General features: G+C 44.5%; 1 protein-coding gene across 3 annotated transcripts in view; it reads left to right on the top strand.

The window, feature by feature from the left end:
• LOC138515909 (alcohol dehydrogenase 1-like) overlaps positions 1–12447 on the top strand; it is a 162396-nt gene that overhangs the window by 121295 nt on the left and 28654 nt on the right. For all 3 annotated transcript variants that reach the window (XM_069630670.1, XM_069630671.1, XM_069630669.1), the window contains one exon: positions 684–819. In XM_069630670.1, the coding sequence (XP_069486771.1) occupies positions 684–819 (136 nt within the window). The remainder of the gene's footprint in view (positions 1–683; positions 820–12447) is intronic.

Below are 12447 nucleotides of genomic sequence, written 5' to 3' on the forward strand. Positions count from 1 at the left end.
TCTTCTTGTTACCCTTTTTTCTTATTTCTCGCTGCAGCCTATACCACAGCCTATACCACAGCCTATACCACAGCCGCTGCCTGAACTGCTCCCCAAATGCAGATCTTGATATCTGCGTGAGTCAAGCTAACCTCCACCACTATCCAATGGCTGCGAACCCTACGACGCTCAATAGTAAAATAGGCACAACAGATTCTCAGGGCAGCCCACTCACTGGCCAGAAGCACCCGTGCGAGTGTGGAGCACTCTGCCACACCAAACAGACCCAGGAGAAGAGGAAGAGGCCTCCCTTCCAACCAAGGCCCCTTTGTGGCCCTGTACCTGAAGGGAAAGGAGCTACAATGTTGGCTCATTGCAAGTGCTTAAGGAGGGTATAAGGTTCACTGCGCCTGGCTGGCCTCAGTCCTCTCTTTCACAGAATTGCAGTGCGGACCAGAGTCGAAAAACAATTATAAATATTGTGGACATCCATGTTTACCTAACTGCACACAGCTCTTTTTGCAGCACTGTGCTACTGAACTACGATAACGATACCATGCGACTAGGTCACGTTATAAGTTGGGTTCTGTGTGTACAACATTTTCCTCAATTTTTTTTTACCATAGAGCAAATGGAGATGTCGGGGTAATTTTCTTTATTGCATGTCTTTTAAAAATGTAAACGTGTGGTTCTTTTTCCATCAGTTAGCAGCCTTCCAGTCATCTCACTTTGGATTTGGTACCTGTGTTATTGTTGGACTGGCTCCACCAACGTCTCTGATCAGCTTTAGTCCTTCGCTGCTGTTGACAGGACGCACCTTGAAAGGATCAGTGTTTGGAGGTACGTCATAGACCGATTTAATATTTTTAAACCCTTCATAACAATGTATGTTATTTTTTTAAGACGGTTGTCTTTTTTAAAATGCTAATGACATGAGGTCTGTTTGTTTGTTAAACGAGTGCGTGTATTTTACGTCAGTACAATCGGATATATAAACCATCCGGCCTTCAAAAGCAGAGCAAATAGCTCTTATTAGAGTGCTTTAAGTAGGAGGAAGAATCGATGGGGGCTCTAACTAGGGGGCGTGGCCTAAGTACCTGTTGGGGGAGTGATTGGGAGGGTTAGTGGTTTGCAATTGCTTGACTCCCAGCTTGTGAGGCCAGTCGGAGCCATGCAGGAGAGGTTAGGCACACTGCTATCATTCCTTTTCCTACACCCACCTCTTCTTTTGTTTCTTAATCACAAGCTCCAACCACTGCCTCTGGGCAGTGTGGGTCGGAACCTGTGATTAAGAAACAAACAATAGAAGAGATGGGCATACCAAAAGGAATGATAGCAGTTCACCAAGCCCCTCCTTTTTTTGTTAATATCGTTAAGGGCTGCCTGAGGGCCCAGCACCTCTGATTAGGAACAAAAGGTGAGGCAGGGACACCACTATCTTAATTTTTGATGCCCCCGCCTCCCCTTTTTTTCTAATCAGACGTGCCGACTAACAGAGATAGCCCTTTAATCATGCAGCTCTTTCAGTGAAAAGGCTGCCTGGGGGCTTTGGCACTCCTACTGCTAGTCAAGGGGAGTCCTAGCAGACCCCCGTCTCTGGAACTCATTTTGGAGACTGCCAGGTCTCTGTCCGGCTCACCCCAGCCCACTTAAAGTCCTGATTTAACTTTCCACTCTGCGAAACGTGTACATGTTGGTTCATTTGCGAAGGGTTGCTAGCAACAAAAAAATACACATTCCTCACAGAGACGCTTTTCAGGAAACATGCATATTCCTGAGAGCAAAGGATCCTGCTTGGGGAAATTACATGATATTTTAAGAAAGATATACAGGTTTCTCTTTTTTAATATTTTAGTTTTGGCACATATGGTTGCACTTTGCACTACCCTATGGACAAACAATTGCTACAGAGAGGAGAAAAATGGGAATGCGAGTTGAGAAGCAGAATGTCTGGATCCCATGGCAACTGGCAACACTTGTGCCATGTTTTGGCTGTAGCACTAATTTGTTATCTTTCATCTTTTTCACTATGTTAGCAAATAAGGGTTTGTTTACCTGGATGTCTGCCAATCAGGAATTATGATTGGTGAAGGTGCTTTTTACCTGTAAGAGGTGGGTCAGTGCAGGTTCATGTGAGCTAGCGCCTGGAGATGCACTTAGACTGCACCATACCAGACAGATTTTCCAGCTTGAGCCCTGCCCCTCTCTTTTTCTCACTCTATCTCGGGAGAGTAGCACAGGGGTAACGTGCTCACTTTGAAAGCTAGACGACGCGGAGCAACACAGGTTCGATCCCCCGGTCTGCGCTTAGAAACCTCGATTTATTAAGCGTGTTATAAATAACCAATCATATCACCCCTTCCACCCCCAATATTCATGAGAGAGAGCATTGGAGACAGCCGCATTACTATTCCTAGTCAGTGGAGAGAAGGATATGTGCATTTCACCAAAGTTGGAGGTGGGCAGCATCAAGAAAGATATTTTCTTAAATAATGGTTTCAGCAGCACTAGCCCACACTCAGGGCAAAACATTGGGCTACATATCACTGGTGGTTTGTTAAGGACGGATGAGGTACAGCTGCTAAGTGCGCCGAAACCCAAAATGGCCATAAAGTGGCTTTGGCCAGTCGTCCTTTGTCTATGTTTATACTTTCTTCCTTTGTCTGTGATCACTCCTCGCCTCAGGTCCCTAGTAGCAGCATTGGCTGCCAGATGTTGTCTCACGCCACACCATTTCCCTCACAGCAGGGAGAGGCAATCCCGTTGAATCTGTGTGATTACTACAAACAACAAAATCCCGAACACGAAAATGTCGATTACTTTTTTTTGTTTGCATATGTCACCGCTATCATATGCAGGTGAGAGCCCCTGCAGCCCTCCATAATCCACTTATATTGTGTATTACCCCAGCCCACCCCCCATATATAATTGCGTGGATATGTGCACTTGGAATTTCGGCATTTTGGTGTTCGAGATTTTCTTGTTCAGTATTTTGGTATGATATCAACTGGTTTGGGTATTTTCACCTATCCAGATTGTCTGCTGCACCTGGGTTGGTATGGGTGTCTGCCTAATTTGCAGCAGGAAGGTGTCTAGCTGTCCCGCCAAATGGGCATAGCAGCCACGCACAGTCCAAGTCAATGGGTAGGTAATAAAGATTATGAGCCTGCCCAACAGGACAGGCCAGCATGTATTTTGGTTGCAACCAAAGATCTAGACAGGGGAAGATTGAGGGGCACCATACCTCCCTATGCCCCATTACCCCCCGCTGGACTTTTTGGAGAAATAGGCTCTGCTCTTCACAGAGTGAGATTGGTGAGGCCGGTACATTCACAGTGAGCAAACTATATCTCACATTGGTAATAGCTCAGCAGACCCTTTGATGTGGCTGAAAGCAGTGAGTGAGTGAGTCTGTCTATGTTCCCCATTTTGTTAGTGAATGCAGGAGGGCAGTATCTGCAGCAAAGACATTTTGCCAGTAGAGAATACAGGAGTATCATTGCCCAACAATTAAAGCCTTTTGCTGCACTAGAATGGCATCCCTCCCATCCAGTGGGGGCAGCTGAATTCATTAATTGGTGGGGCATAAATATTTGCCACACAAATGTGAGAGTGACCGAGGATAGCAAGATGGTTTGGGAGGGTTCTCTCCCTATACATGTTTTTGGATAATGGGTTAAAAAGTTGTATTATACAGCCCACCTTCTGTGAAAAACGTGGGTAAACATCCAAACAGTTTGCAATCGGTTTTGTAAGGTAATTGGTGACAAAGTGTAATAGATGCAATTCATGAAGAGTGCACAGAAGCATTTCCCCGCACATTTTCATGATGCCTTTGCCCACAATATATGCCAGTATACAAAAACATGTTCATGCTGGCTGTGCCCATACCTTTCCTTTCTGGCTGCACCTATACATACCAGCATTCCCAGATAAGAAATACTCATGCCAGTAATGATACTATAAGAAAACATTTCCTAGCTGGCTCTGCCAATATATTCCAGTATCCCCACATAAAAATATATTCCTGTTGGATTTGCGATTAAAAATACTGCTACAATAAAAACATGTCCAATTGGCTGCAGCAATGTAGGCAAGTCTAGACATGTAAGAATACATAGCATGTTTACTGTATCATAAATGGCCAGTCGAAAATACCATGTCGGAGTAAAAAATGGCTATGCTGACTGCACCAAAATGCGGGTTTAGCTACGTAATAACACTTCTAATGCTTGCTTTATCATACATACCCACTACAAAATAAATGTTATGCAACAGAAGAAAGGGCTAGACTGGCTGCACCAACATGGCAGTCTACACACTTAATATTACTTATCATACTTGCTTTATCACAGATGCCCAGTAAAGCAAAACTTGCCTCGTTCCCCCTCAAGTCTTCCCCTGACAAAATCAGTGCAGCAGCCTAGCAAACACAAGCGCACGCACATACATTCACACACACTTACTTGCTCATTCATGCATAGCATTCAATTGCTCATTCACATGCTCAATTTATTGAATCCCCAGATGTTGTCAATTCTACCCTAGGGGAGCCCCTTACCATAAGGCCAGTGGGGTGAGGATGCTACCCGAGATTTCAGCCAGTGGATCTCATGTGGAGGGAAGCCCCCTATGGGATTAGTGATGACCTGGGCAGGACATGATATCCCTGTAGCCCACCTAACCCTAACACCCCTTCCTACCCCCCTCCACCAACACTTTCCCTAGTGCTTCTGTCATGCGACCAATATAAGAAGTACTGGGACGAGGAAGAGGGTGGACTCCTCAAGGAACATGTATCCCTTTAGTACTGAGTCGAGGGAGAGACCAATTGACTCACTAGAAGACCTAAAGATCCGTACTGGGTCGAAGAAGCAGTGTGGTCGCATAGAGTGCAATCATGAGAACCTGAAAGACCAGTCCAGTTGTTCCTGAAAGCTAATTGGGCAAGTCCCATTCAAAGCTGATGCATGAAATCAGGAAGAGAGAGCCCCTCCCTGGAGGAACCACAAGCGTCAGGAACCACGAGCATCAGGAACGCTCGGCTCAGCAAAGGACTCGAGCGGTTACAGGAGAGCTTACCAGGCAGGCAGAGAGGCTTTTACCTGGTCCGAACCGGAAGGAACATCCGGACGAGCAGAGTGGCGGATGACCTGGTCAGCCAAGCAGAAGGACCATGCAGCTGCAGGAAGGTGCACCTTCTGAGAATCTGCCCATGCCGCGAGACGCCGCAGCATGCATGAAGTGCGGAAAAGCCTAGAGAACCTGAAGCAGAATGCAGAAAACCCAGAGAAAGACTGGGCCGAGACAGTAAAGGTACAAAGGATAACATGGTTGTTGGAAGGGGTACAAAAGGGAACTGGCAAACGCCGGAACTTCAATGTTGGGGCCTAAGAGAATCTCCTGAGATACAAGCTAAGAACCCTAGCAAAAAGGAACCGCAACACCAAGGGGAGAGAATGCCATGGGCATGGCATGTGTATCCTTCTTTGAAGAGCAACATAAGTCAGCTTCATAGTCACAGTAGCTGGCAGGATAATGAACCAGGTCTGCAGCACCAAAAGGGAAGAATTCTACAGGTCTGGGACCCGCACCCTCTTATGAAGATCAACCGCAGTCATCTTTGTAGAGGAGCAGTTGAATGCCTCTGCAGGAAGTCCCGCCCCCCTACCTCTGGTATGTTAGGAGCCTGAGATTGTGCCATGATTGACACCAGCAGTTCTGACCATACCTTGGAGAATATTCAAAAGAAGATACCTACTGAGAAAGCCATATCAGATGTTTTCCTGAAGAGATGATGATCTGAGGGAGGAACTCCCTGAAGGAATGTGAGAAAGAGCGAAAGAGGAGCTGGTGACGTCACAAGAGACAAGTGTGATGCCCTGAGAAGATTGGCTGAAGAGAATGCATAGACCTTATAGAAACTGATGACGAAGTTAAGAATCGAGTAAACTTTCGGATGTGAAAAGAAGATTGCATGTGTGTGACGCAATGCAGAAAAGGCAAGCCGTTCAATGACTGTACAGACGCTGTAACGCAAGTATACTAAGTGATCATAGAAGCTGGCTATACGTAGTGAATAGACTGCAGGCGAAGCCACCATTGTATAGAAACTGGACATCAGTGTCATGTATTAAGTAAGCCCAGACCCATAAAGAGGAAAGGCCGAGAGCTGTGTCGCAACAAAGAATTACCTGAGATGGTGGACACGAGGTACGACGTCCTTTCATCACCGCTAATAGAAACGCCTGGAATTTAAACATGCACCTAATTATGAAAATTTTTTAGGGGGGTGGGAAAGGGCAGATAAGCGGTTGGGGATAGGGAATAGGTAAACATCGGTGGGGGAGGGGGTTTTTGGGGGGTTAACCCCTTAAAAAAATGGATGTACATTTTCATAATTATGCACACGTTTAAATGCCAGGCGTTTAAATTACCGGCGATGAAAGAACATAGAACCGGACACGAGTGGCAAGGCTGTGTGACCTGATACTAAGGCTGAAGTAAGCCAAGGCCGTTTATCTATCCTCAAAGACAGTGAACGTAAGAAGCGGAATCATCCCTTGTTAAGGTGCAAAGAAAGAACACCAAGTGTGCCAAGTTTTATTGATTTAAGACATTTAAATGCTGCAAAATGGTCCAAATTGTGATCTCAAGTCATGTGATCCAAGGATGGAAATAGAGTTGGGCTTTGAGTTCCAGAACTACAATAGTGCTTGCCCACCCTCCCTTATATTCCCAGAGACATGAATACACTGCAAGGCCAAGTTCAAAGACAATCTTCATTGCAGAAGGCATGGGTGATGAGAGACGTTGGGCTAATTGGGTGGGGGGGTAAAGTCAAGTCCACCTCCTGGCACCTGAGTCACATGCTGCTTAATGGCCGTATAAAAAAGGGCCTTATAGTTTGAGAGCCAATGATATACTGTGTACTTAATAATGTTGAAGATTACTTGCTTTGGGGGTAGTTGTTCACCTGACAGTAGACATACAATCACAACCTCACCCCTTATAGAAAGTATACTTAGAGGTTCTCCTTGAGCCTATCACAAGCGCTAGTAGGTTTTTCTCATTTTCAACATAGTATGATATCACTTATGACAAATTATTAGTATATACATGTGTTTTTATGTGAATGGCGAGAGACTTGAGCGAGAGACTTGAGCAAAAGTCTGTTGAAACTCCCTGTTTCAGACAATTGTTAGTAAAACAGAAAACTTTGCCATCTTCCTGAGTTGGTTTGATTATTTGGTGTCAGAGTTATTCTGCAACCCATCCACTGCATGTGTGTTATCCAAAGGGCTCTAAGCTCACGTGGTAACACTGCGGATGGTCCAAAGTTCCAAACTAGTTTGTCCCCAGTCTTTCGGATGATCCAGTATCCTCCACCATTACTCAGAAGATTGCGTGTTTCCGGTGGAGAGCGAATGAATATAAATAATCTTGCAAGAAGAACCAAGACGGTGGGCAGGTCCCCTTTGACGAAATCCCTGCCCAGTTTCCATGGGTGCTCTGCAGACAGAAGGCAAAGTGGTCGGTGGAGGAGGGGTCAATACCTAAGCTCTTGAGTCGATTAACAAACGAATGGTGAATAGACTAAGGGGAATGGCAAATTAAGGGGATGGGGCTGTGATCATTTTTGAGTAACAGGAAATATTGTGTGAGGAAGAGATAGCGCCTAGAGTCCTAAACTCACGAGAGTTTCAGAAGGAGACGTCTCAAATCCCGACGGGGGTACAGCAGAAAAATATAATGCACTAACAGGTTTGTGTAAGGTAACGTTTCAAACCCTGCACAGGGTATTAAGAAAAGGCGAGAGAGAAAAAAAGTGTGTTCACTTTATTTATTAATGTGTAAAGTCCGCTAGTCTGTCTGTTTGTTTATTGGGTAAGAATATCGAAGAGCGATAGAAGTTGTGAAGTTATTGAAAAAAGTGGAGGAGCTATAGTGACTACCTAGTGAATAGGTTGGTACCAATCCAGAGGTAGAGATAGCTCATTAAGAAATTAGAGGCTTGAGCGGCGATTAATGGTGCATGCTCATGTTTGTTGGTTTAAAGGAATTGAAAAAGTGGTGATTTAAATTTAAAGCATAAAGGTGATTTCATAAATTTGTTAAGTATTGACAGTCAATTGAGACTTGTTATCATGTGAGACACACCTCTTATGCACTTATGTAAGACACTGCCAAAGTACATGCCCAAGCTCAAACAGTATAGTGCGGAACGGGTGAAAGGCACAGCAGACAAAATGTTCATGCCATGGCCGCAAGGGGGATCATTGTCAAAAGTGGTATCGCAACACATGACCACATACTTGCAAGCTGCGTACATGGGAAAGAAGTTAGAGAAAAGGTTAGCTGTTCTAGAGCTCTGGAAAATGTACCAGGAAGAGAGAGAGGATCAGCCACCTGAGAAGTGGATGCTTAGTCAGCATAAGGAGGAAGGTGTTGAGTCCTCAGCTCCTCTTACCTCGCCCGAAGTAAAAGGCGATAGCAAGGAAGAAATAGGGTTGTATCCTTTAAAGGAGTTGAAAGTGGAGATGGGGTATATTCATCCAATATACAAACCTCCCGCTTACAGCAGTGATGATAGTCCAGAGGAGAATAAGAGAAAAGAAGAGATCTGTAAAATCATACAAGACAAAGATGAAAAGAGTGAGCGGATGAATATATCAACAGAGATAGAAAGGGAAATTAAGAGATGGATAGGAGAGAAGGATAAAGCTGACGAGATAGCACTTGTGCAGAACAAATGGATGGGAGGACAAATATTGCTCAAATTAGTTGGGAAAAACATTGAAGAAGTTAGGCAGAGAGAAGATAAGGACGAGCAAGAAAGAAGGGACAAAGAACGAGAGAAGAGACTGAAAGAAGACAAACTAAAAAGGAAGAACAGGGAGCGACGAGAATAGATGTATCAGGAAGAGCAAGAGAAAATAGAAGAACGGGCAAAAGAGCAAAGAAAATATGACTATAGACAGAGAGTGATAGACACAGGGCTTCAAGAGAAAGGAAGAGAGAAGAGGAAGAAGTGCAGAAATTAAGAGACAAAAGAATACAGAGATGAAGGGAAGAAGAGGAAAGAAGGAAATGAGTAAGGAGGGAAGAACAAAGGCAAGAGAAAGAAAGAATCAGAAGAGAGGTGCGAAAGCAAAGAGAATTAGCTTAAGAAATAGAATGAAGGAGGAGACAGTGGGGTCTTGATACCAGTCTCATTCATAAGGATCCATTAGGGCCAAGCCCAGAAATACGATGGGATAGAACAGAAGTGTTCCTTCCGATAAAGGAGGTAATGGCAGGGGCATCTAGAGTTGCATTAGACAAGGAACGGCTTGATGCAGAAAGCATTGGAGAAAGACTCGATAAAACCTATCAACAGTCGAGACAAAATAGCGAGCATGGAACTCGAGGGAACAATGATCGATTCCTAATGCCTCGATCACAAAGAGAGGAGGAAGGCCTGTTCAGTGATGAATGTAGAGCATTGTCTTTAAGTAGACTGAACCTGGATATGGTTGAAGGGGTAATAGTTACACTAGTTGGGGACAAGACATGTCAGATGAGGAAAGAGAGTCCGTCCTCGAGGCATAGGGGTGGTTTGCTTGCGTCCCAGAGGGAAGCCTGTAAATGGACAAAGAAGTAAGATGGTCAGATCTGGAACAACCTAAGGACAGGACGCCAGATCCCATACCATATCCAGAGAATCCCAGAGGACAATCAATCACTGCCATACGTGAGCAGGTTAAGGTCACTGCCATCAAGACGGCAGTCAGGGACGATCATCCCTGCAATGGATAGGTTGACGATGGGAACTGACTGTGGATTGGGGTTAACACGGTTTCTTTTTTTGGAAAAACAGGGAGCAAGGCCACAGTATATTCCATGGCCACAGATGGACAAGGATAATTTAAGGTGTAAGCTCTCGAGTTTAACTTTGGGCACTGGGAAATGGACATGCGAGTTAGAAAAAATGACACGAGGAAATACGTTAGCCATAGGGGACATAAACGGTCCCCTGGCAGCTATTCTTGGGGAAAGAGCTGATGACATATGGAGGAAAGCAGGGTATTCAAGTGTGATAGCACAAAACACATCACATGACAGAGCACCATTTGATAATTGCAGAGCAGATGTTTGAAGGGCTCTCAGGGTACATTATCACGATACATCAGATATGGGTGCTATCATGACACGTAACATCAAGGAAGATGAAGACCCTATTGCTTACATTCAGGACATTCAGAAGAAATGGCAGCTTGAAACTCGAGAGCCGTCGGAACAAAATTTGGCATTATTTTACTACATTTTATGTCAGGGGTTGCCTGCGCCAGTACAGAGGCAAATGAAAAAACAAGTGGGGATGAAAGCAAAGCCATGGGCTGAGATACAGTTGACGATTGTGCATCACTGTCGGATATTGCAAGGGAAAAACGAAAGAAGGATGAAACTATGAAAATTGAGGAAGCCGAGCTAGTATAGAAACAAATGCCTACATTTCCCATAGAAGCGGTATTGACAAGCGGAGAAGTATTGGGAATGCAGGAAATAAGAGGTACATTGCAGGCGAATAATCAGCGCCTGATGGACTAAGGTGGATATGGGTTTGTGCCACGGGCAGAGGTATGGGCTATGGTGGCAGAGGTGGATTCCAAAATAATCAAGGTGGGGTTCAGAACACACAGAATGAGAATCAGACCACCCAGGGAGGATTTAATCAAGGGTAATATGTTGGACTTGTGGACTGACAGGGCAAATTGCACGCGTATATGGGAGACAAGGGAATGTACAGAATGGACAATTCTCAAGAGGGGAGAAAGCTTATCCTCCACCATATAGAACACAAACTAGGAAAGGCTTTGCCCAAGATCACACAGTATATCAGACATAAGTGCTGATAGTGCAGCAGATACAGCAGCCAGAGCAAGTGCAAATGAATCCACCACAAGGGCAGTCGAAACAAGCCCCCATGAAGACACAGCAGTATGCAAACACAGGACAAGTGCAGACACCCAGAATAGGAGGTGTCACTGTGGTAGGGGGAAATCCTTTCACGGGGACAGGGATGAGCCTGTACCCACAATAGGACAGCTCACACGGTGACTTGATGTGTTCAGTACTATCTGTGACACCAGACCCCCAATAGGAACCAAGGGTCGATGTGACGATAGGAGGCAAATCTTTATCTTTTCTATTAGACACTGGGGCTACTCGTTCTTGTATACGAGAGGGAAAATATCCAATGTCGGGAATTGCCATGAATGCTCAAGGGTCCTCTGGAGCTACAATTTGAATTCCTTTTACTGATGGATTACCAGACTCTATAGGAGAGTGTGACATGTCTGTTCCTTTGTTATATTCACGACAGACACCGGTTAGCATTATGGGAAGAGATTTGATGACAAAATGTAACATGACGATTTCATTCACTGATCAGGGAATAGTGTGCTCCACTCCAGGAATACATTATTTAAACGTGGGTGAATTTATACAGGCATTCACAGGGCAACTGGCTCTGCAAGGCGGTCAGTAGAGCCAGAAGTTTTTCTGTATGGAGTGAGTATTCTACTGACATGGCTACCTGGCTTAGTGGGAACTTTTGTGAGGATACCTGATGAGTTTTTGTTCAGACCACAAATACCTATGGGCAAAGAGGGGAGACAGACAATCCCTATAGAATTAGAAGCAGCCATAGTATGAAGGGAAATGGCAATGCTCGAAGGAATAGATGATGAGTGTAGACCATGGAGAACAGTAATAGCTCTTGAGGAAGGGTACAGACTGACTGACATCACTGATGATGACATTTGGGAAGATCGAAAAGATAATGAAGTGGTGTTCTTTATGAGCATCACATATTGTATAAAAATAGAAAAGAAGGAAGTCCCACAGTGAATGGCAGTAATGTGGCAGCGTCCAGCATATTTTTAGGAAGACTTGGAGAAGGTGACAATTGTCCTCTGCACTACAGGCCCTTATGACGTAGGTGTATTGAAGGGGGTAGGGGAATTCAAAGTAAAGTTAAAGCCAGGAGTAATTTTACCTCAAGCAAGATAGTACCCCATGTCTCAAGAGGTTGATGAGGGTATATTTCAGACTATTTCACCACTGATGAAACAAGGAATTCTTGTGCCATTAGAATCATTGTGTAACACCACAGTTCATACAATTAAAAAAATCTAAAGGAGGGTTGTGGAGATTTATACAAGATATGAGACTGATTAACTAGATTGTATGGCCAGAGTTTCCATTAGATCCTAATCCAGCAATGATACTGTGCAATATCCCGGTGGAAGCTCTCTATTTCATGGTGATCGATTTGAAAAATGTGTTTGTCTAAATCTCGTTGCACAAAGACTCACAAGACTTGACATTCCTTTACGTCCCTTCAAACTAGACTGAAACATACCTGTTTGCCTCAAGGGTACAGTGAGTCTCTGTCAATCTTTAGCAGAGTCCTACATATGGATT

Source organism: Ambystoma mexicanum, chromosome 6q (assembly GCF_040938575.1).
Source record: "Ambystoma mexicanum isolate Mex_15411 chromosome 6q, UKY_AmexF1_1, whole genome shotgun sequence".
NCBI lineage: Eukaryota > Metazoa > Chordata > Amphibia > Caudata > Ambystomatidae > Ambystoma > Ambystoma mexicanum.